Source organism: Aulonocara sp. 'chitande type north' Nkhata Bay, linkage group LG16 (assembly GCF_057382095.1).
Source record: "Aulonocara sp. 'chitande type north' Nkhata Bay isolate Kocher_YH1m ecotype deep benthic linkage group LG16, A_spYH_male_GT1.1, whole genome shotgun sequence".
Taxonomy (NCBI): domain Eukaryota; kingdom Metazoa; phylum Chordata; class Actinopteri; order Cichliformes; family Cichlidae; genus Aulonocara; species Aulonocara sp. 'chitande type north' Nkhata Bay.
In genome coordinates, this window is record NC_141359.1 from 20,028,228 (window position 1) to 20,050,872 (window position 22,645).

Genomic DNA, 22,645 nt, shown 5'->3' on the forward strand with positions numbered 1-22,645 from the left:
ATCTATCTGTACATGGATCTATAGGGATTTTTTTGGTGGCACTCTAATAATAAGGTAATAAGGTGGGAGCAAGGCTGTTATATGGAAATATAGCAACTAACAATGCTTAATTACCAAAGTAATATCCAAGCACACTTACAAATATTACAGGAAACTTGAATAAGTTATAGTCAAGTTTCAATCATTATTGAATTTAATGACTACATATAGTGAATTGCATACTTTACCAGCTAGCTTCTTCATTCTGGCCAGACGTTGTCTAATAGGTCAATAGGTCTCTCGTTCACATTTTTTTAAACGTTAATTTAAATTCTGCTGAAGTGTCTGTTGCAATGTTTTGGAAACCCCAGCAGGTGGCGTACAAGTAAACCTCCCTCTCTGATAACGTCTAAACATCTTTCAACAAAACTCTACGACACTGTTAATACTATCTATCCGATACGAGACGCAGTGTTGCTGTGAGTTAAGTAACAACATTAGGTGGGTTAGACTACAATCTACAGTGCTGAAAATATCTGCCGTTTTTTAGTAGCTATAACAAATATACAACATAACAAATGCAAAACAAATTAAAATAATTTAAGATAAAGGCTAAACCTTTTTTCTAAACAGGTATAAATAAAAACGCTTTATGATTTTCCACAAATTATTGGGAAAAATGACGGGGAAAGCTCATATTTTGTGACGTCAGTGGGTTATACCATCTATAGGTGTTTCAGACCAGCCAACGCGTCGGTTCAGCAACTCTTAAATGAACCCAGACTTAAAAAGTCAAGTTTATCGTAGGTCGAAAACTCGATAGTCTTATTTACAGACAACCAGCTTACACATCGGACACGTTTTCTCACGCAGATAAAACCCGGAAGCTTGCGATCACCCCGTCCTTATGAGACCACCGCTTCTGTTTGGATAGTTAGAGCGGATGAGCGCTTCCGCCTTGGCTGTATCCGTGCTGTCAAAGCGGGAGGATGATCAACCAGAAATGTAGCACTTTATTACTGAAAGACAGAAGACGGAGGAGGATTATAAAATGTATCTATGTGGTGGGCTTCATGGTGAGTGCCTCACTGAGAGATGACCCCACTCAGTTCGGTGTTTTTTTAGGTGTGCTGTTTCCTAGTCATGCTTTCGTAACTCAGGTATGATGGTGTAAAACATGCTGGGGCTTTTTAATCCCTTCCTTTTCATATTTAAAACTCTGTATAATGCCTACTTGTTGTTTTTTGTTATTTTAGCAAAAAAATAGAATACATTAAGACATTTATTATTTATACAAATAATAAAGGGGGAAAAGTTCAAGGAAGTTGCAAGCTAAAATGAGTTTTCCAACATGCAAATAATAAACCTGAGCTCTTTAACCTGAATCAAACTCTCACAATAGCCCTTATTACGCGTCATAATTGTCCCGTACTGAAAAATTAACTTCTGCACCACGTTTATAATTTTTGAAGCCCAAAGAAAGGAAACTCTAGAGCTTCTGCACTCAGTTGCTTTGACTGGATGTGAATGTATTAAGCACAGTGTCGGTCCAGTCTGTTTATAGAGCATTAGACTCAGCACGACTGTGGTGCTCTTGGAAATCCTTGCTGGAGACAGCTGTCATGTATCTACAAGACCTTTTATAATAACCATTGTAATGCTTGGCTACTAAAAGAAATTAAGATGAAGGTATTTCCTAATGTTTTTGGCGTTACCTCTTCAAAGCATCGCTGTCAGTACTGTAATGCAAAGTTGATCTACAAGTCTAGATCATTCTAAAGGTGTTATTTTAAGAGCTCGCCTGTAGTCGTGCCTTAGAGAAATAACTTTGTCATACCTGGCTAAACAAGCATCCAATTAGAGATGACTAGAGGGATCCAGTCAGCTCAGATTTATTTGGCACTGTGCAGCACTGGCACAGTAAAGCTACTGAAGGTTAAGTAATTTCTGTAATGGACTGGGTCAGGAACACTGTATGAGCTGTGTGACTTCAATCAAGATTTTGGCTCGGAGAGCTGCTCTGATCTCAGCGGTGCAGGAAAAACAGGATGAGCAACAACTCTACGTGGCTGCTGAATCCGGCCACAGACTGCTGTATGCTGGACACCATGTTTGATTTGCATGTTCCTGTCGGCCTCACTCCACCTTTGTTCCTCCATATTTCTTTACAGGACTTGTTTGGGGTGAGCATGATCATCCCACTGCTGAGCCATCACGTGAAGGCTCTTGGAGCAAGTCCCACTGTGGCCGGTATTGTAGGTATGTTGTTTCCGCAATACATAACATACATTTGTTTAAATTATGCAGCTGGTGTACTGCAAGCACCAACCTTACAGTGACACAAAAGTGAATAAATCTACAGCAGACTGGAAGGCTGTGGAGACTACAAGTGACAAAACAATCAAACAAACACTCTCAATAATATATTGTTTAATCCTCACTTCAGCACACTGTATGCACAATATAATATGGGAATGTCCCAGTGTCATGTTCTGTGATTATTTTTATTGTTATACATCAATTGAATAATAGTTTTTTAGCAGTATGTCAGGACCTTGTGTTGTTGAAAGATGAGCCGAATAATAATAGCCATAGTCATCAGGCCCCTTATTAGCTGTGATGTCGCTGTGCCATTTATGCTGCAGATATCACTGGATTCAGAGTCGCTATGCTGGGGAAAACTCTGACACAATATTTCTAAATTTCCCCATGTGTCACTGTCTGCTTATGTTTTTTAAAAAAGAAGTTATGTCTAGTATCTGCAAAAAGTGGCATTAGACTCACTGGATCTCAGCGCGTGCGATGTCTGCTCTGTGTTTTTTATATTTAAAATGTAAACTTGAGCAAATCTTCTGTTGCAGGATCTACGTATGGGATCTTGCAGCTTTTCTCGAGCACTATAGTTGTAAGTACTAACTCTGCAACCATTTTGGTCGAGACATTCTTTGTCATCCCTGGAATTTCATGAAAACAATAAACACTGTCTGTTTTAGGTCACACAATGCACCCAGTCTCCATCCCTTCATACACACAAGACACTCCTACTTAGCCCCAGTTGTACAAATTTATATACACACAGAAATAGATTTTTACCCTTTTTCTCCACTGCTAATTGAATACTGGGGGAGAGACTTTGTTTTATCTGTGCAGTCCTTTGGGTGCCATGATGAAAAATCAAATCAGAACCACATTCAAATGCCACACAATAAGCGTCGTATCTGAAGTTGGACACGCAGCTTTCCTGCCCATCCAAAGGTCTTGAAATTGGTTTAAATTCTCAGGGGTCATGGGACAAATTAAACAGATAAGGAGTCATCTGTTAGTTCCTGTATTCAGACCGGCTGATTCCTGATAAATGTAGGGATATGTGAACAGCTGGGTCTCTATGATAATCCCACCCATCTCAACTGGCCCTAATTGAGTTATTTCATCAGATGCTTGTATGCGTGTGTGAGAGAGGGCGAGAATCTAATAAAGACTTGTGTGACAGCCTCGATGGAGGAAATGCAGCGTTTTAGGATATTTCTCAAGTCAGCTGATCTTTCAGACTAACATTCACAGATCAGAAACAGAATTTAATTTGGTATATTTTTGTCTGCTTTCTGTTTGTTTCGGTTTTTCAGTATTTGTCATGAATCTTCGAGCAATTTAGCATCAACTCCCTCTTTTCAGATGTTTGGCAGGGCTGTGGAAATATCTGTCATCTCACTGCTGAAAATGAGTTCAGGAATTATAAACGTTTACATTTTTTCTGTGGTTGTGTTTCATTTCCTCTGTGTGATTGGCAGGGCAGCTGGAGCGACGTGGTGGGTCGGAGGTACTCTCTGCTGACCTGCCTGCAGCTCAGCGCTCTAGGCTACGGCCTGCTGGGGATGTCCACCAGCATCGCTTTGTTTGTACTTGCACGGATACCTGTGGGTAAGTCGGAAACCTCAAAGGGGCGCATCACTGGTGTTTATCAGCTAAGTCACATATCCATACCTTAGAAAAGGATTTATCTCATACCTTTTTTCCCTCAATGAATAAAAACTGCATTTCACATTTACTGGGGTTATCTTTGTCTAATATTAAACTGTGTTTGATAGGGGTGGGGGAAAAATCGATACTGTGTAGTATCGTGATATTTTGTTTGCTAATAACGTATCGATACAGGGACAGCAGAAATCGATATTTTGTTGCAAAAAAAGTTTTTGTGGACTGGAACATGCTCTGACTTCAGAGCATGTTGATCCTTTTTCTGAGCAAGAATCCTGACATTCCTTCACTGTCCAAATGTGTTTAACTTTTTTTTTGGCAGCAATAAACATGTCAGTTTACTTATTTTAATTTAAGACATGTTTTATTTTAATTAAGTTTAAAACTTTTTTATTTAATGTAAAATTATATTTTGTTTTATTTTACTTTCAAATTCTTCAGTTGCTGAAGGGGCTGCATAGTTTTCATAAATTGCATAGTTCAGAATAGCTATAATTGTACCAGATGGTTGCATTCAGTTAAGTTGGACTAGACTGTAATACAAACTGTTCAGTTTGTCAACAATAAAACTGACTGAAATGAGAGAAAGACTGAGTGCGAGACTTTGATATTAGATAAAATGAATATTGATAAAGTTTACCTTTATGTACAGAATCTGAATATCGCAAAATATAAAAAAAAATTGCAATAATATCGTATCGTGCGTTAAGTATTGTGATAATATCGTATCGTGGGATGTATGGTGATTCCCACCTCTAGTGTTTGATGATCTGAAACATGTAAGTGTGACAAATATGCAGGAGGCAGGAAGGGGTGAAGTACTTTTTCACAGCTCTACATAACATGCCTGAGGTTTTGTTTTGCTTTTTTCTTCATATAATCTCCAGTGTCCTGCATTGAAGGATATTTATCAGCATCCTTCCACTGACCAAGCTTTAAAGCTTCATGTTATGAACTCAAACCTACCATATACTCAGAAATATAAATGCTTAGCAGCTTTTTTTGTTTGCTTAGTTTCATTAGAAAACGGCAGGGCTCTCTGCACCTTGGTTTCAGCACATTTTATCACGTCCACTTACCTATATTAGATATAATCCGATTAATAAATTAATCTTAGATTAAGTATTAACAGTTGTGTGGCTTGAGAGCCTTTTAAGTAGACTGTTATTTTGCTGCCTCTTCTCAGTGTGTCTTCTGTTTCAGGGTTGTTCAAGCACTCACTCTCCATCTGCAGAGCTCTGCTGTCTGACCTGGTGTCTGCTTCAGAGCGCCCTCTAGTGATGGGACATTTCAATGCCGCCTCCAGCGTGGGCTTCATCCTGGGCCCTGTGGTGGGTGGCTACCTAACTGAGCGTGAAGGAGGCTTTTATACATCCTCTTTTACTTGTGCAGCCATCTTCATTATTAATGCTGGTGAGTTGGAAAATGAGATTAATAAACTGAGTTCATGAAGGTAAAAATTAAAATGTATGTCAATACAGCGTGTCTGTCATTGCAGGCCTCGTATGGATGATACCACAGAGTGAGACTCTGGCTGACCGTAATGACGCTGTCTGCAGAAACGACACGAGTGCAGGGTATCACGAAAACCACTTTAGTAAATCTGTACAGAATGGTTCTCATACAAATAGCCACCACCCATTGCTGACAGCAGAGACGCAGCAAGAGTCTACATCTCCTGGAAAGCATCAAGGTGGTTTCAGGTGGAGGAATGTGTCTTTTCTTCAGCCAGTCTGGAAACAGCTGTCCTCAGTAGGCTCCAGGATCCACATAGTGGCCTCATCTGACATGTGGGACCTCTTCCTTGTGCGTCTTCTGATGGCCATAGCTATCATGCTCTACTACAGTAACTTTTCTCTGGCCATGGAGGAGCGCTTTTCACTCAAACCAAAAATGACCGGTTACCTGATCAGCTACAGCAGCACTCTAGGGGCCCTGGCTGGGTTCCTGGTGGGGCCAGTCACGCAGCTGTATAAGAACAACATGCCCGCTTTACTGCTCCATTCGACGGTGCTCACCTGTACGCTTATTTTCCTCTATGCTGCTGCACCGAATGTTTGGCAAGTGCTGCTCACCTCCACCTTCTTTGCCATTTCTACCACTATCGGACGGACATGTATCACAGATTTGGAGCTGCAGAGGGGCGGGGTCCAGGCCAGCGGGACTCTGATTGGAGCCGGGCAGTCAGTTACAGCTGTGGGTCGAATCCTGGCTCCTCTCCTGTCTGGTTTGGCGCAAGAGTTCAGCCCTTGCGGCCCCCCAAGTCTAGGAGTGGTGCTGGCTCTCGCAGCTGTGGCTTTACTACTCATCAGAATTCCCAAATGGGACGCGAGGGAGATGACAAAAACAGCCAAACTCAGAAACTCTAAATGAATTTTGAAATCACAAAGAAGTGCTCTTAATTGCAGGAGACCAGCTGGGACAATGAACAGCAGACTCCTCGAGGGAACGGTGAAGCCAACTCGAACGTGTTATTCTTAAACAGGATAGCCCTTCTGTTGGTGCGATGACATCACAGGGTGGAAATATTGTGACGTTTCAATCACACCAGCACTGAAGTCTTCGTCTCGGGGACAGGTGAATCAAAAGTCACGCGCACTGTAGGAATGAAGACACTGCTGCAAAATGCTGACGTTTGACAGCAACCTTTGGGCACAAACTACTGGATTATGACTGTATTTTTATGACTTTGTTTTTAATGAAGTTTTGTAACCACTGCAATTTAGCTGGAGTTGATGAAAGCAGGTCTGCACTACATGCCCGAAGAGGAGGGTGATTTAATTGAAATAATACTTAATTCATTAAATAAAAATTAAAAAGATGACTGTCAAAGGCAGGCTATTACATTTTTGGTATGAGTTTGATTTTTATACATTTTACCTCAATGGGTTTTTTTGTTTTTTATTCTAATGCAAAGTATCCGAAATGGTCGTTATAGCAGTATCTGATCTAATGTTCCTCTTTGACTGATCATAAAGAATAGAGATTTGTTAATTTACCTAATTAGAGGCTTAAATGCATATTTGTTATTCACTATTTTTAAGTTTTATAACATTATTTTCAACACCGGTTTACTTGCATCACCAGAGCCAGAGAGGTGTAATATGAAGTGAGATGAAACACATAACTCAATGTCACTGTGCATGCATTCATGATGCAGAAAATGTCAACCTTTTTATACTTGGTTTTAATCTATTTAGCCTCTTTTACTCTCTCACGCACACAGAACAAGGTTACCTGTTCAAGCAATAAACTGAAAAGTTTCACAGTTCTAACGTGCAGCCATCACTTTAGAAATGAGAGTGCACTCAATATTAAAAGAATTAACTTGAATTAAAATGTGTACTCTACCACTCTCTGCACTAAATAAGCAGATTTTCTGCAGCATTCATTTCCTGTCTTGTCTTTCACTTTTACATGTTGGTATTGTTTATAGATTGTTCATCACTAGTCAGTCATCATCTGATGTCGTTTCTGGTTGGAGTAGGTGGCGCTCACAGGGATCCTGTTGTGCGGGATGAGTGTCATGTGACATGTGAAACACCCCTTTTTATGTAACTGCACACGGAGCCTGAAGCAGAAAGTCCGACTTGGCAGACAAAGTTAATAACCGCCATCATAGGTTTTGTCAAGCCAGCTAACTCAGAGAAAGCCTGGCTGTGTTGAACTTCCTTCATAGTGCACCTCTCTGGAAAAATCAGAAACGCTCTCTTATACATTTATCTCATTTATCTCTAGGCTCCATGAAGGACCTGCCACACTAAGGCCCAAAAAACTGTTACAGCAAATAAACAGTTTGTACTTTTGTGTCTGTCTCCTGAATTGTATTTTTTAACCATATTAAAAACATTCACTTTTAATATCTGACATCATTTTATTCAGTGTCACAAACCTTAAAACTTATAAGAACTTTCAACAAAGAAAATTTATTACAGAATAAAGGAAAGCAGCTGGGCCAGAGGGACTATCATTGTCAGGCATTCAAAAAGTACTTTGTACTGCGCAGCAACAGCTTGTTTGACTAAAAAACATTTATATACACACAAAATGTACATCTTCAGTCATGTAACTATCACACAAGACAGACAATAAAATACAAAAAACTATCCTATTTACACAAAGGGCAAATGTATAATAACATAGTTTAATTAACCTCACCTTCCACATTTAAAAACTCCTACATGAAGAAAAAAAAAGACATTTAAAATTATTTTCTAAGACTAGTTAAAATAAGTACATGTGTAAAAAGTCTCACAGTTTATTTACAGTACAGTTGCTACAGTTCACTGTGCTTCTGAGGAGTGTGACACTGAAGCGTTAGTCCATTTTGGCTCATTTTGAAGACCGTTTTACCTCTAATGAGTAATGAAGACACCTTCAATGTTATTCTAAATGTCTTTAAAGTTATTTGAGCTTACAGTCATAAGCAGAAACTTCCAGCTGCTTGATTAGGTGGAGACAGTCCAGCTGCACCACTTTTATTTCTTCTTGGGGTTCCACTGAGGCCGCCTGAGCAGAGGGTTTCGAGCCGTGGTCTCTCTGGACTCAGCCTCCCAGCCTGGCGCTGGAGACGAAGGCTGACGCTGCCCCACCTGCTCTACGCCGTCTTCTTCGTGAACATTTCTTAAGTCGTCCACCGAACTGTTGTTATCATCAAATGAGGAATTTAAGCGGCGAGGACGAGGCACGCGGGAATCACTGTAGGAGGAGTTTGTCCTGAACACACCCTCCCCCGTACTGCTGCTCTCTTCATTCAGAACATCAGTAGATGGCACTTCTTCCAGAGTGCCCAGCCTGTGCAGAGGTATCATGGCTTTGGAGGAGGAGGAGCGTGCGGGCTTGCCAAACCGGGAGCGTTGAGATGGGTAGGCAACTTCTGATAGGGTCTCATGATCATCTGGGATGAGATTGAAAACAAAAAATAAAATGGTAAAGTACACTCATACTAACACGCTCACTATGACAACATGGTTATGTTTAACTACTATACCAACAACTTGTCAAGTAGACTCAATCACAAAGTACAGGTAAAGTCAATGTCCTAAACCTTACCTGTGCTGATTCACAAATCAGATGCTGACCTGATCGTGGAGCTAAACATTTCATGGCAATGCGTTTGCACTCACATCATAAATGTTGACCTCATAGTGGTGTTGGACAAGTGCCGGTTTATACGCTTCATGAGGAAGGCAAAACTGTTCAAGTTTTGTTGTCCACGAATAATGTGGGTAAATTATTCATCCATTTTCATTCATCTGGTTGAAGCCCAATTCTGCGACCATCATAGAGCTAACCCATGAGGATAAACAGCCACACACACTCACATCTATTCCTACAGTCAATTTAGGATCACAGATAAGTCCTCAAAAAGCCTTGCTGCTTGAATTGAACCCTAACATAAGGAAAAAGGCTTCAGTGCTTTTCAATCTTTTCCTTTAGCAAAGGATCCACTGAACCTACCTTTATGAAAGGAAGGTGAAATGATGCCATCCTACAAATTCTAGCAATACACAAACCAGCCACTCAAGAAACCAACAAAGTGGTACAAATCATTCAAATGAGCATTACAAGTGCTTTGTTCTAGCTGCCATTGGTCGAATGGACAAATTATAGCTTTGTTACTGTGTGGGTTACACAATGCTTATTATTAGTTGTTGTTTCCAGTATTTTGTACTATGCTTATTTGTTGTCTGTTGTGTTTGCACTGAGAGTGTACATGGTAGGATGGATGGCTTGCTGCAGAACAAATCTAACCACAAGAACAAACTAACCTGAACCTGTTTTCAATTTCATGCCATAACCTGCTGGTAAAAACTCGACATTTTGAAGAACAGCCTCTTAAAGCTGCTGTTGAACCACGAACGTTACGCTTCTGTGATAAAAATCTAGTTGTCAAGCTGCTGTCTTGAATGTAGATTGATATCTACAAGCTCTCCCTTTTGGTTCATTCTTATATGTGCACATCGCTCTGTTTTGGGGAGGGGGTTTCTGTTTTTTCAGGAGACACATACTGTGACATTAATGAGACTGACAAAGTCTTATTAATAGTTTTGGGGGTGGTTTTCTGATACCAGGGAGATCATTTACTAGCCTGGACCACATCCTCATTTATATTTGACTCCATTTCTAGTAGATAATGGCAGATAGCGTAAGCAAGAATCGAGGCAGCGGTTTTGGGGAGGTCTCGGAGGGGGACTGGCGGCAGCTTCCGGGCCAGACAGATCTCTCTGTAGTAATGAGAGTGAGATGAACTGAAAAAGGAAGAGTGGGACAAGAAAATGAAAACAGCTTGTAGTGCAGGGGTTTCATATACAGACAGAATTGTAAAGGGAGTCCCGCTCCTAAGATTCAGATGAATTATCGACAAAGCACTTCATTTGTTCTGTGCACACTGCTGAGAAAAGACAATTCATTTCAGTTCTGATGAATTAAGGCTTGAATCAGGTTGAAAAATTCCAAACTTTGTAAGGAAGTGACGTTTTCATCATTTATTCTCATTTATATGAAGGGTAAGGTTGTGTTAAGGGATTTCAAAGATAATCTCAGTTTACCTGTGTAGTGCCACCTCGCAGCATCAAATCTTGACTCCAGACTCTTTCCAGCAGGAAGCGAGAAATACTTGTGTGTCCTGGGCACGTTCTAAGAATAACAATCGGGAAAAAACTTGATGAAAAGTGGTGAGAACATTTAATCTAGTGTTTGAATTTCATGTGTGAGATAATCAGCTCAAAAAGAACATTTGTGACTGTTATTTGCCCAAAGTACTTCTAATTAAGACCCCGGGGAAGTACCGAAAATCCCAACCCACACTCCCAACAAAATAAATAATTAATTAAAATAATACAAATAAATTGGGCAAGGTAGCTTACCGATGACTGACAACTACGAGGTCGGAGGCTTCGTCGAATGGTGGCATGGCGCCTGATCAGTATCTCTCTGGTCTGGCTGTCATTGGGCAGAGCATGTTTTCCTCTGTATGCCACCGTCTAAGTCCAAATACATAAATTAATTATCTAATTACAAATAACAGAAAGTCAGAGAACCACACACGGAAAACACACAGTGAAGACATAGACTTAAAAACTCCATAAACAAAATCCATGACCACTGTCAATGCCAGGGACTTGGGACAACAGAGGTTCCCACGAATGGACGGTTCAGACGCTCTTAGTGGGGACTGCATTGTTTAAAGCTCAGGTTACGCCACCAAAACTGGAAACACCCGTTTGAGGCAGGGGTAGGTGTCTGTATGTGGACTGCTACCTTAACCTGTTCCATGCAGTAAACCCACCCCTGGTTCTGACCTGCAGCCATTAGTTAAACCAAAAACAAACACAGCTGCCTTTAAAACCCTCCAAAGGTCACCACTGTGTTTTATAAAGAGGTCGCATGACAATATTATGGGCCTGTATGATGTCACCAGAAGCCAACACGGTTTACAGTTAGCATTTTTATCAAATATAATGCATTTTAAAAATAAATTAATAGTGACACGGTGACGTCAGTTTAGTGTGAAAGAATCACAAATATGTGAAAAAAAGACTTGAAACAAGGAGCTATTGATAAAGCTATGTGATAAACTGTGAAACCACAGAAGAAACTCCATCAAAGCATCAAAGAGTCTGTTAAAAGGGCGATGTCATGCCACTAATGGAAAGTACTGCTGGCCACTGCCTGTGGCTATGCAAAACAGCACCGAGTTTCACTTGGTGGGATCGTCGGTATGAGAAACAGAACAACATCGAGGGGTGCTTTTCTTGTTTGTGTCAAATTAACGGACATTTTTCAAACTTCATGTTTTTCAAGTAAAATGCAAAGAGGTGCAGCTGCACGTGGCTTTATTTTAGTCATCTTTATCGGGGATTTTAATCGTTTTTAAGCAGTTGAGCATGTGCAAAGCTGATGCTGAACTACGTTACCATGTATGCAAAACAAACAAAGGTTCGAGTTTCACACTTCTGAGATGTGCCGTCATCTGGCAAAAGTTGACAATGACAACGCTTAAAACGCAAATGGCAAACTTATACATTAAATTCCTTTTTTATACAAATAACCATTGATATTAAAAAAACAAACAAAAAAACCCGCTAACATCAAACTATGGTAGTGATAGTTTTTGTGTATTATTCATGTCAGTGTAGCTGGAAATTGCTCCATCGTTACTGAAGAGATCCGTCACCAACTTCAGACTAAAGAAACGTTGATGTAAAAATGAATGACATGTACAGATCTTAACATTTCAAACTGCAAAAAGTATATCAGCAAAATGTAATAATTCAGATTAAGTAATTAAATGAATCAAAGATACAAAAATTGCTTTATTGTAAAAAGGAAGCTTTTTATACATTATATATTATATTAACCTGTCTGGAATTTAAACAGCTTCTTCTGTTCTTCACCTCCTTCTGCTCAGCACTCAAACATGTCAAATATGACAGGTGCTTCCAACTAGTTTGCTGTTTTAATGAGTTTATTGTTTAACTATAGGTATAGTTTTTTTATTGTATAGGCCTTTAGTGTCATTTCAATAAAATGTTACAAAGATTAAGCACAACATTTGCTCCAAAGTGAAAAGAAAGTGGAAGAACTACCACAAGCATAAATCAACTATTTAAGTGCAGTATTTGATTAAAAATTCGCAGCTACTTTCTGACACAGTGACAGACAAACTAAACAGAAACCAAAAAAAGAGCATACAGCAAAGATCCTTTCTTCATCTTACCCGCTCCCTTATCTTGTACATGTTCTTGGACAGGATGTCGTGGATGTTCCTCAGGTCAGCAGCCAGGAACTTTTTCTGGAGTTTAGAAGAGCTTTTCTTTTCCTCGCTTGATTTTAGAAAATAATAAGCAATCATTAGTAGCTCTACATTTGGTCTTGACAGGTAGAAGGGAGAGTGATGTGATCAGTGCAAAAGTCATACGTACGAGAGGGAGACGATGGAAGGAGCAGCGCTGATGTCTCCGGACGCCGTGTCCAGGATTTCCATGGCATTCTGCAGCTCTAGCTTTTTATAGAGCGCCACAATACTGGACTCTGCTCTGCTGTCTCGGATGAGGATCTTACGCAGGATTCTGTTGTTAAACTTCATAAACCTGACATTGAGAGAAAGAAGAATTTCACGGACGGTTTTTATATAGTTTTTGGTGTTTTCATGCAAGTTGTGGACAACAAGAAAAATAAGGCATTACCGGCTTTATTATTTAAAACATTCAGCTTTGAAATTTGCATATCAGTCAAACTGTCAAAACCGCTAAATTTGTGTAGGCATGTAATGTAAAGAATCTTTTGTGAATTATGAGGTATGTTTTATCTGTATATGTGGTGCTACTGGACTTTCCCAGCATCCCATCAACACATTTGAGTTACTGTATTTTCAGCCAGTTGCAGATAATTATGCCTAATTATGTATTCTAAGTTTGACATCAGCATCCTGCTGAACTGCCTGAAAGACTGTAGATAAAGTATTAATATGAATAACCTTCAGAAAGCCCTTTTTTGCTGATCAGTTGCTAAGTATGCATGAAAGCAGAGTAATAGTAAATAGTCAATAGTAAAAACAAGTTGACATATAGAATTTTTGCAAATCAGATGGACTCAAACTTTCGCATACAGTGTTTGTGGCATAAAAGAACAGTGGTAACAAGAAGCAGGAATGAGGAGGGTTTGTTTTATTGTTGTTACTGTGAATCATACAGTATTATTCACTACTCATTAGATCTGATGAGCAATATCTGCTAATTTACTGACAAAAGATTAAACCGCGACACCAAAAAAATCTTACTTGTCCTTCCAGTAGAAGCGGCTCCACTGCCCACAGAGATCCTCTATGCCTGCCATTGTATGCTCCATGAGCTGCGAGCAAAGCGCGATCTGTCAGCACCGTGCGCAGAAATGTACTGTCCGATACATGCATGCAGTCTGTGACTTACCCTGCAGTGAATTTCTACATTAATGGTTTCAAGGTTGCGGTTTGTTCTTCGGACGTTGATGAACTCAATCAGAGGTCGGATACTGATGCCCTGTGGGGAAGAGGGAAAAAAGAAAAACACAAATTACTTCGAACACTAGAGTTGTAGATACAGTTGTGGCCAGAAGTTCATATACTCATCATAGACATGAATGTTATGGTAATTTGGGGATTTTAATAATTTCTTTTTCCAGGGTTACCCATACATGGATACACACCCTTTGAAAAACAAGAAATTAGTTATTAACTACTAGAGATGGACCGATCCGATATTACGTATCGGTATCGGTCCGATACTGACCTAAATTACTGGATCGGATATCGGAGAAAAATAAAAAATGTAATCCGATCCATTAAATATCACGAAAGCACCTCACAAAACTTGCAACACGCCGTAACTCACCTCAGAACGTCGGAGCAGTATGCATCACGTGATAGAGCAGCTGTGGCATGCGGGACCTGTCGGTGGTCTGGATAGCATTTGGAGCTTCGCTAGCAACCTGGCATTTCATCTCCGACAAAGTTATCCCCGAGAGAAGTAAAGCAAGTGTGTAAGTCCATCTCTGAATGTTTGTAAAGCATTCCTGCGTTAAGCTTAACGAGCGACTGCCTCTCCGGCTGCTACTTCAATCGTGAAACTGCTAATGATCAGCTGATCGGCTTTTCTGTCATGAGTCTCTCTTGTTTGTTTTTGGCCCACTTTGCGCCAGAAAGAGGAAACCAGCGGCTGAACAACAGCAGCACGTTTAAGCTTGATCAGCTGTTGTTAGAATGTATTTAATATTACTTTCTACTCGAGGATCTTTTTCTACGTAGCTGACGGCTGGTAACTGTGCAGGGGCGGATCTAGCAAAGTTTAGCCAGGGGGGCCGATAGGGCATTAACAGGGAAAAGGGGGCACAAAGACATACTTTTCTTTCTTATTCTCATTTAAAATGTCTAGCTTTTAATAAATAATTATCTGACACCCAAAGTTTTAATTTGATGTAAAATGAATAGAAGTCAATTACTGTATATAGTGACTATTAAGTCTAATATATATACCCTAGTAAGCTATAGTACATTTTCCTTTGGGAAGGTACCATCTGTGCAGTCTGCAATTTTGTTGAAGAAAGATGTTGAATCTATTTAATATTTCTTGAAAAATAATTGATTTCTGTGCATTTTTTTTTTCACACTGCATCAAATTAAGGTTGATTACGTCGATTAAGCATCATGAGGTGGAGCGTGAGGGGTGGTTCCCTATTTTTTATTTATTTATTTTTGTTGTTGCTGGGAGTTGGAACCCTATTAGTTAGGTTGCTTAATATTTACGCTAAGTACTCTTTAAAATACCAGAATAGGGAGGATGGTGTAGGTCTAAGTTTATTAGATTGATCAGTATTGCTGAACTATGAAATATTTTTTTTGTATACAGGTATAACAGAATAGCTTTAGTGTAGTTGTTGTTTTAAACTTGAGTATGAACTTGCAGACTTGCAAAATGCAGCAAGATATTTTAAAAAACAGTTTTGTTGATTAAAAAACACTATATCGGATTCATATCGGTATCGGCAGATATCCAAATTTATGATATCGGTATCGGTATCGGACATAAAAAAGTGGTATCGTGCCATCTCTATTAACTACAACTTGTAGTTGTAGCTACAGCTACAAGTTAGAAACGTCTCTCATTTCTAAAAAGCAGCAGATTAAAGTTAAGTCAAGTTATTCACATGTGTCACAGCTTCGACGAGGTCTGGAAGAAGACCCAAACTGTCATCCTCAGATGAGATGAAATTATTTAGGATGTTCAGGAACAACCACTGAGGCTCAAGCCTGCCACGAAATGAAAATGGCTGTAAAAAAAATGGCTGCTTCACTCTCTACAGTGAAGGAAGTTTTGCGTTGAGACACAATGAGAGGGTGCTGACCGATAAAAAAAAAGCCCCTACTCCAAAATCAACACCTTCAAGTTTGACTGATAGTTAAAAATCCCTCCAGAAGGCCAAATGGCTCCTGGACAAGTGTTTGGCCACAGTGACAAGAGGCATGTTTGGACAAGTAAAGCACTGGCTTCCAAACATAGGAACACTGTACTAGCTGTCAAGCATGGTGGTGGTAGCATCATGCTCTGGGGCTGTTTCACTGCCAGTGGTTCCGGTTCACTGCACAAAGTGGCTGGACTAAGAAAGGAGGACTACCTCCAAATTCTTCAACCTCAGCTCAAATCAACAGATGGTTGAAACTTAGACACAACTGGGTTTCATAACAGGAAAATGATGCCAAACAAACATGTCTATGAAGGTTCTCAGTCATCCAGGTCATCGTAGTCAAAGGAGCTTGCAAAGAAAAGCGTCTGGACTTCTTTAACCCTTGTGTGGTGTTCGTATTTTTGTTACTCAGCCAGTGTTCATGGGTCTGGTGGACCCGCTAGAGTTTTGGCTTTCCAAATTAACACTATCAAACAATTTTATGTTAAATTACTCAACAGATGTTTACTTCATCCCAATTACAAGACATATGAACAGCAAACATGGTTAATTTTTTCCCTTTACCTTTGTTAGATCACATTTATGAATTAATGTGCTTCTCGTTTTTCTTTTATATAAAATGTTATAAATAAATCAGTTATAATCAAGTGGAGTGAGTGGAAAGACACAACACATTTACACGTGAAAAAATAATTAATTGTTTAATTTTTCTTTTGAAAAAAACTGAACACGGGTCTCACAGACCCGAACACCATACAAGGGTTAAGTTACTTGAAGACGTTTCACCTCTCAATTTCACCTCTGAAAGAAGCCATCTATGTCCACTGTGAGCGACCATCTTTGAACAGAGGTGGTGGTTTACGACACCAACTCTCTGCCATCTATAATCCAGCTTTGAGTTCCCTCCCCAGACGCCTTAACGCCCACTCACATCCTGGGCCATCTGACCTCAGGAATTCGCATGATAAGGTGGAGCCAGGTTTCACAATGAACTCACCGGAAACTCTGGCTGATTGGGACCCACACCCAGTTTCACACCTTGGCTCAGGCGAGGATCATCAGGGGGTCCTTTTGTCCCTCTGTGGGGGGATACTCCCACTAGGTTTATATCTGGGACTCTCCACCATTTGACCTTAGAACTGAAGAAGCTTCTCGGATGAGAGGTGAAACGTCTTCAAGTAACTTAAAGAAGTCCAGACGCTTTTCTTTGCAAGCTCCTTTGACGTCAAACAGACATCAAAACAGGTTTTGGATGGATTGATAAAGGAGGCTAACGGGCTTTCCGGAATAGTCTCCTCAAAGCTCAGACCTCAACCCTATTGATAGTTTGTGGACTACACTTAAAAGCCGGGTCTGTGCAACAATTTAAATGATCTCTACCAGCTCTGCCAAGAAGAGTGATCAAATATCCAGCTAGAATTGTTGATGGATACCAAAAGTGGTCGACGTACAACTTTGTAATGGGCATTTAAATATTAGTGAAGGTGTATGTACTTGTGCAGCCAATCCTTTTTATTGTTTATTTGTTTAAGTCAATAAAGATCTGTGCTGTACAATCATTCCACCCTGGAAAAAGAAGAGTTCAAAGAAATCAATAAATGCCCAAAATTATAATGGCATTCATGCTCATAATGACTGTGTGTAAACTTTTGATTACAAGTATAAGAGACACAGTTTAGAACCAAAGTAATTTCCCCTCATTTTAGCAGCCATGAGGTTGAACTTTGTAAAATGTCTTTTTTGGAAGGTAAAAGTTCAGATGCATACATGCATTTTATATATCATACAATAAATGTTCTGTATTTCTTCTCTAAGGATAACAGTGTATATGATTAGAAATTAAAAGCTTGAGTTTATCAGTGTATATAATACATATAATTTTGAATCGGGTCTCAGTTTGTTTGTTTTTTAACTGGACAAAAATAAATGACACCAAACAGCTCACCAAGATTCTGTCTCACTCCTAAATGTGATTTTAAAGAAAAAATCGTTTTCTATCTCATTCCACTGCGGGGACAAAAGAAATAACACCTTCATTCAAGTTATTCAGAGCATACAGACTTAAAAATATACCTACACAGATGTTCCCTTACCTGAAGAAAGACGGTGAAGAGGATAACTGCAATGGTGGCAGTGACAAAGAGCTGCTTGCGGCCAATGGTATCAGGAAGCGTGAAGGCAAGGGCGAAAGAAACTGCACCTCGCAGACCTCCATATGCGAGACCAAACTGATCTTTCATGTTGAATGGGATGGTGCGGAAAGGGTTAATGATCTGAGTCAACACCAAGATACCTGAGAGGGAGAGGCAAGAAAATATCAGAGGTTTCATTATCAACAAGTTTAAAGCTGTTCTGCATATTATATTATGTTGCCAAAAACTCTGTTTGTAGAGATAAATCTGCAGAGAAGTCTGGACATTTCCTTTCAGATTCAACAAGCATTTTGACAACATTAAGCTCTCGGTTTTTGACCAAAGTTTTGGTGGTTTTTGGTGGAAACCAAAACAGACTGAGAAGACATACTGGGCTCAATATTGGTTGGCTAGATTCAACATTAAAAGATTACCTGTCAGTTTTACATTCACAGCTTATTTTCTTAGCAGCACTTTCTGTCTTCCTTGCATTTCTTTGCACATGTAGCAGCAGTAGCTCTCAGCCTTTGCTCCACTAGATAACTGCAGTCAAACAAAAACCTGAGCTTTAACACGACACAGATAACGCCGGTCATTTCCTTACCCAGACCTCTCCATACAAAAGCAAACAGCAGCGTGAAGAGGATGTAGCCCCAGTTCCACTCATGGTCAGTTGTGATGGTGACGACCCCTAAGAAGAAGAAGATGAGCGTCTCCGAGATAGAGGCAAGCATCTTAATCACGTGTCTGATGGTCGTGCAGGAACGCTGCGAGACGTTTTCCTCGACGTAGTACTTCATGGTGAGGGCACAGGTTATAATGCTGCAGAAGCACATGGGCACAGAGGGTTTGTGGGGAGTATTTGGGTAAACTTTTTGTTATTCTTCTTTCTTTCTTTAATTCTGTAAATGTTATAAAACCTACTCACGCCATGATGGATGAGATGGCAAACAGCTCTGCCACCAGATAGGCCAGGTAGCTGTACATGAATACGAAGAGTGGCTCGATTTCTCGGACCTTGGAGGTGAATCTTGTGGTGAAGGCTGCCACAAAGCCAAACAGGATGCCAAATGCCATCCCACCAAGCCCCACAATGAAGAACCTCGCCACTCCAATGAACACATCCACCGGCTCCACCACCGGCATTTCCGCAACAAAGCTGAACATGTTGTACAACACCTAAAAAATTAATAAATAAATATGCACACTTTCTTTCTTTTTTGCACCTATGCACCATATCCCACATATGCTAGTCAGAGGTCAGGTGTGGTGTCAGGCGCTGTGGCCTCTAATGACGCCTTTCCAGATAAGAGTGATTTACTGGAAATATTTACTCTGCATTGTTTGCAACTTGATAATCAGATTTTCACCAAACATACTGACTGAGTCATGGAAAAGGTGCATTAGGTAAAGTAACCAGCTTTGTTCCTCCTTAATCTACCATTCCTGCCTGGGCAGTATGAAGCTTTTGCTACATGAAAACACGTGACTAACATCGACTCGCATGAACCCGATGGCGTATTTAGCCACACCATTTCACTGCATTTCTCAAAACTGAGTGCTTTAAACTTTAAATGCATGACGTGTACCAAAACTGGATAAAAAGGGATCATCGTGTGCAGATAATTAACGACTTAAATGCAAGATGAAGTGGAAAAAGTTCTGCTAGACCATCAGATCCAGTTCAAGACACAGACAATAAAGATTCTTTGCACATAGAAAAGCCACCACTAACAAAGAGGCTCACACGTAGGCCTGTCTGTAAAAGATTAGTTCTGAGATTAACAAGGTCAGACTATTGTTCTGTTTGGGAGAAAACATTAACAGCAAATGAAGTTTTGTTTGCTTCTTATGGCTGTGGGAGTCTTTCCTCTGAGTTTATTAAATCCCTGAGTTTGTGGACAAACTACATGTGGACAAACCCACACAAACAAATGTAACTGCGACCAGAAACTGGTTTGACAGCATCTGAGCAAACGGACTGAATTGTGCTTTATAGACACATTTGTTTAATGTGTATAACATTCCCTTAGTTCAGTTTTTCCTCCCTGGGTAATTTCTGTTTAGAAATCTTGCCAGCACACAGACGGTTCTCTCCCACACATTCTGTCCTCGTACATGCAACCCGGAGAAGAGAAGGGAAAACACAAATATGACCAGTATTTCATGAAACCTGAGCTTATTGTAATAGTCATGAAATTAAATGCCTAACCATGTCTGTAAATGGTGGGTGGTGGTTGAAATGGTCTCCACAGGAAACTACATGTATGAGACTGTGACATAGAGAGAAATAGCAAAAAATATTCTTAAATCAGTGTAAAATGCTAAATATATACTCTTTGTGGAGCACATGCAGAAGAGTAAACTGCACTGCCGTGCTGGGTACCTGGCTGTGTATTTGTCACTGGAACAAAACAATTGACACACAAGAACAGTTTGCAATTGCCCCTTGCTCACAGTCAAGTGTTTTAATAACAAATAGCAGTCCGCTCACTCACCACAGTGACAGCATCATTGAAGAGGCACTCTCCGAACACTACGATGTAGAGCTGCTCATTCACAGACACGTCCTCAAACACGTTAAGCACAGCCACGGGGTCCACGGCCGAGATGATGGCAGAGAAAAGCAGGTTCTCCTGGAGGTTGATGTCTTGCACGCCAAAGGCCGGAATCTGGCATATGGCGAACAGAGAGATGCCGATGCCAATGCTGTTCCACAGCGTCCCCACCACGGCGAACCAGAACACCTGCATGAAAACAGCAACAAAACTGTCAAAGTTGAGCAGGAAGCTGACCAGAGTTAGAGAAACAGTGCCTGATTTGAAACGAACCGTGCCAATGTTCTCAAAGAAAGGCCTGGTGGGCATGAAGTAGCCTGACTCCAGGACAATTAGGGGCAGCATGTAGAGGAAGAAGACATTACTGGTGAGCACAGCGGGGGGCTCCTCGTGAACAGAGTGCATGATAGCGCCCACTATCAGGCCGATGCTGATGAGAAGGCACGACTCAGGCACCCAGATGGTGATCTTGTGGTACACATGAAAACCTGAAAAGAGGAGGAAAAAAGGTCACAGGGAGCAGCAAGATGAGAAACCACACCTGTTGGCACATATGGGACTGTTACTCACCAATTTTTGCAAAAGAAGCCAGCAGCACCCAAAGAGTAATTTCAAAGGGAATCTGGATTCTTGGATAATTCATTGTAAACACGGGTAAATTATTTTTCTGGTCCTCTGCATAAGTCTGGACTCCATCATTAGGCTTAACCGATGGCAAAATCGTGGCTGCAATTGGTTTAGAAGGTATTTCGCCTCTGGAGCCATGCAGAAGAATTAAAATCATGCAAATAAACAGCAGAGTCCCAGCTTGTCTGATAAAAACTAAATTCATAGTGCAAAAATTAAATAATAGTCTCACAGTAATCCAAACTGGCGTGAATATCAGCGCTGTTAACATTCAATAACTCTAACCAACTTCACAAAAGTTGGCCCGGATGATCGAGTCTTCTTCACAGTGCCGGACTACGACACACCTGCGATCTACCTGAGTCCACGAGTTTCGATACTCATTGGGTGAGACCACGAGCCCTGCTCTGATTGGGCGTCACCTGAGGTAGATAAAAAAGGTGGGACGAGGCGTTTCTGTGCGATTCAGGGGCCAGTGGCGAGTTTCGGTGACAGAAGTTTCAGCTTTCACGTATAAATCACGTGTAAATGACAAATAACAAAGGTCTATGGGTGCACTCAAGCGAAAGATCACAACACCCCTCATGATTCCTTCTATTGCAAAATGTTTTTTTTCCCATAAATTAACATTTAATTGCATTATTTGATCATTAAAAAAAGAATGAATGGTGCCACCATATATATATATATATATATATATATATATATATATATATATATATATATATAACACGAGAAGCTGGAGAAATACCAAGGGCTCAGAGAAGAGCTCGAGAGGATGTGGAGGGTGAAGGTAACGGTGGTCCCCGTGGTAATCGGAGCACTAGGTGCGGTGACTCCCAAGCTAGGCGAGTGGCTCCAGCAGATCCCGGGAACAACATCGGAGATCTCTGTCCAGAAGAGCGCAGTCCTGGGAACAGCTAAGATACTGCGCAGGACCCTCAAGCTCCCAGGCCTCTGGTAGAGGACCCGAGCTTGAAGGATAAACCGCCCGCAGGGGCGTGCTGGGTGTTTTTTTTTTTGTTATATATATATATATATATATATATATATATATATATATATATATATATATATATATATATATATATATATATATATATATATATATCCTGCAGAGGAAACTGATTTGAATGACACCAAAGGACTCACTGAATTTAATTTAGAGGGATAGTTTAAAGATTGTTTAACGAAAACGAAAAATTTTTTGTTAGTTAATCATCAAAAACATTATTTGGGATTGTTTTGTGTACAGCTGTGAGATGCAGTTCATGGATGTCCTGACTGGCAGCAGCTTCATTTCTCAGGATGACAGTGATCTCAAGATCACTGCCAATGGAGTAAAACTGTCCCTGGATAGAAAAACACAGAGAAACTCTGACAGAACGCACAACAAAAAGGGAAAAGGCAGCCAACGTTTAAAAGAGAGCT

The 22,645-nt window shown here is 40.3% G+C and overlaps 2 protein-coding genes across 5 annotated transcripts; one reads left to right on the forward strand and one right to left on the reverse strand.

Annotated features, from left to right (window-relative positions):
• The first annotated feature begins 910 nt into the window (after nucleotides 1–910).
• On the forward strand, nucleotides 911–7,814 carry slc67a2 (solute carrier family 67 member 2). 3 transcript variants are annotated; one of them, XM_086266339.1, is made up of 6 exons: nucleotides 911–1,055; nucleotides 2,151–2,238; nucleotides 2,841–2,884; nucleotides 3,768–3,897; nucleotides 5,189–5,367; nucleotides 5,453–7,814. In XM_086266339.1, the coding sequence occupies exons 1-6, from the start codon at nucleotides 1,031–1,033 to the stop codon at nucleotides 6,325–6,327; spliced, it is 1,341 nt and encodes a 446-aa protein (XP_086122465.1). In that variant the 5' UTR covers nucleotides 911–1,030; the 3' UTR covers nucleotides 6,328–7,814. The 3 variants fall into 3 exon arrangements, with proteins under 3 accessions (XP_086122465.1, XP_086122464.1, XP_086122463.1); XM_086266338.1 differs by having other exon boundaries at nucleotides 3,773–3,897; XM_086266337.1 differs by having other exon boundaries at nucleotides 912–1,055; nucleotides 5,158–5,367.
• slc9a2 (solute carrier family 9 member 2) lies at nucleotides 7,777–21,571 on the reverse strand. Of its 2 annotated transcripts, XM_086266335.1 has the most exons (14): nucleotides 21,447–21,554; nucleotides 21,158–21,342; nucleotides 20,861–21,075; nucleotides 20,528–20,776; nucleotides 18,958–19,208; nucleotides 18,634–18,851; nucleotides 17,991–18,190; nucleotides 13,887–13,976; nucleotides 13,739–13,809; nucleotides 12,882–13,049; nucleotides 12,677–12,782; nucleotides 10,824–10,940; nucleotides 10,506–10,593; nucleotides 7,777–8,851 (listed from the first exon to the last, which is right to left on the reverse strand). In XM_086266335.1, the coding sequence occupies exons 2-14, from the start codon at nucleotides 21,228–21,230 to the stop codon at nucleotides 8,433–8,435; spliced, it is 2,265 nt and encodes a 754-aa protein (XP_086122461.1). In that variant the 5' UTR covers nucleotides 21,231–21,342; nucleotides 21,447–21,554; the 3' UTR covers nucleotides 7,777–8,432. The 2 variants fall into 2 exon arrangements, with proteins under 2 accessions (XP_086122461.1, XP_086122460.1); XM_086266334.1 differs by having other exon boundaries at nucleotides 21,158–21,571.
• Nucleotides 21,572–22,645: the final 1,074 nt, after the last annotated feature.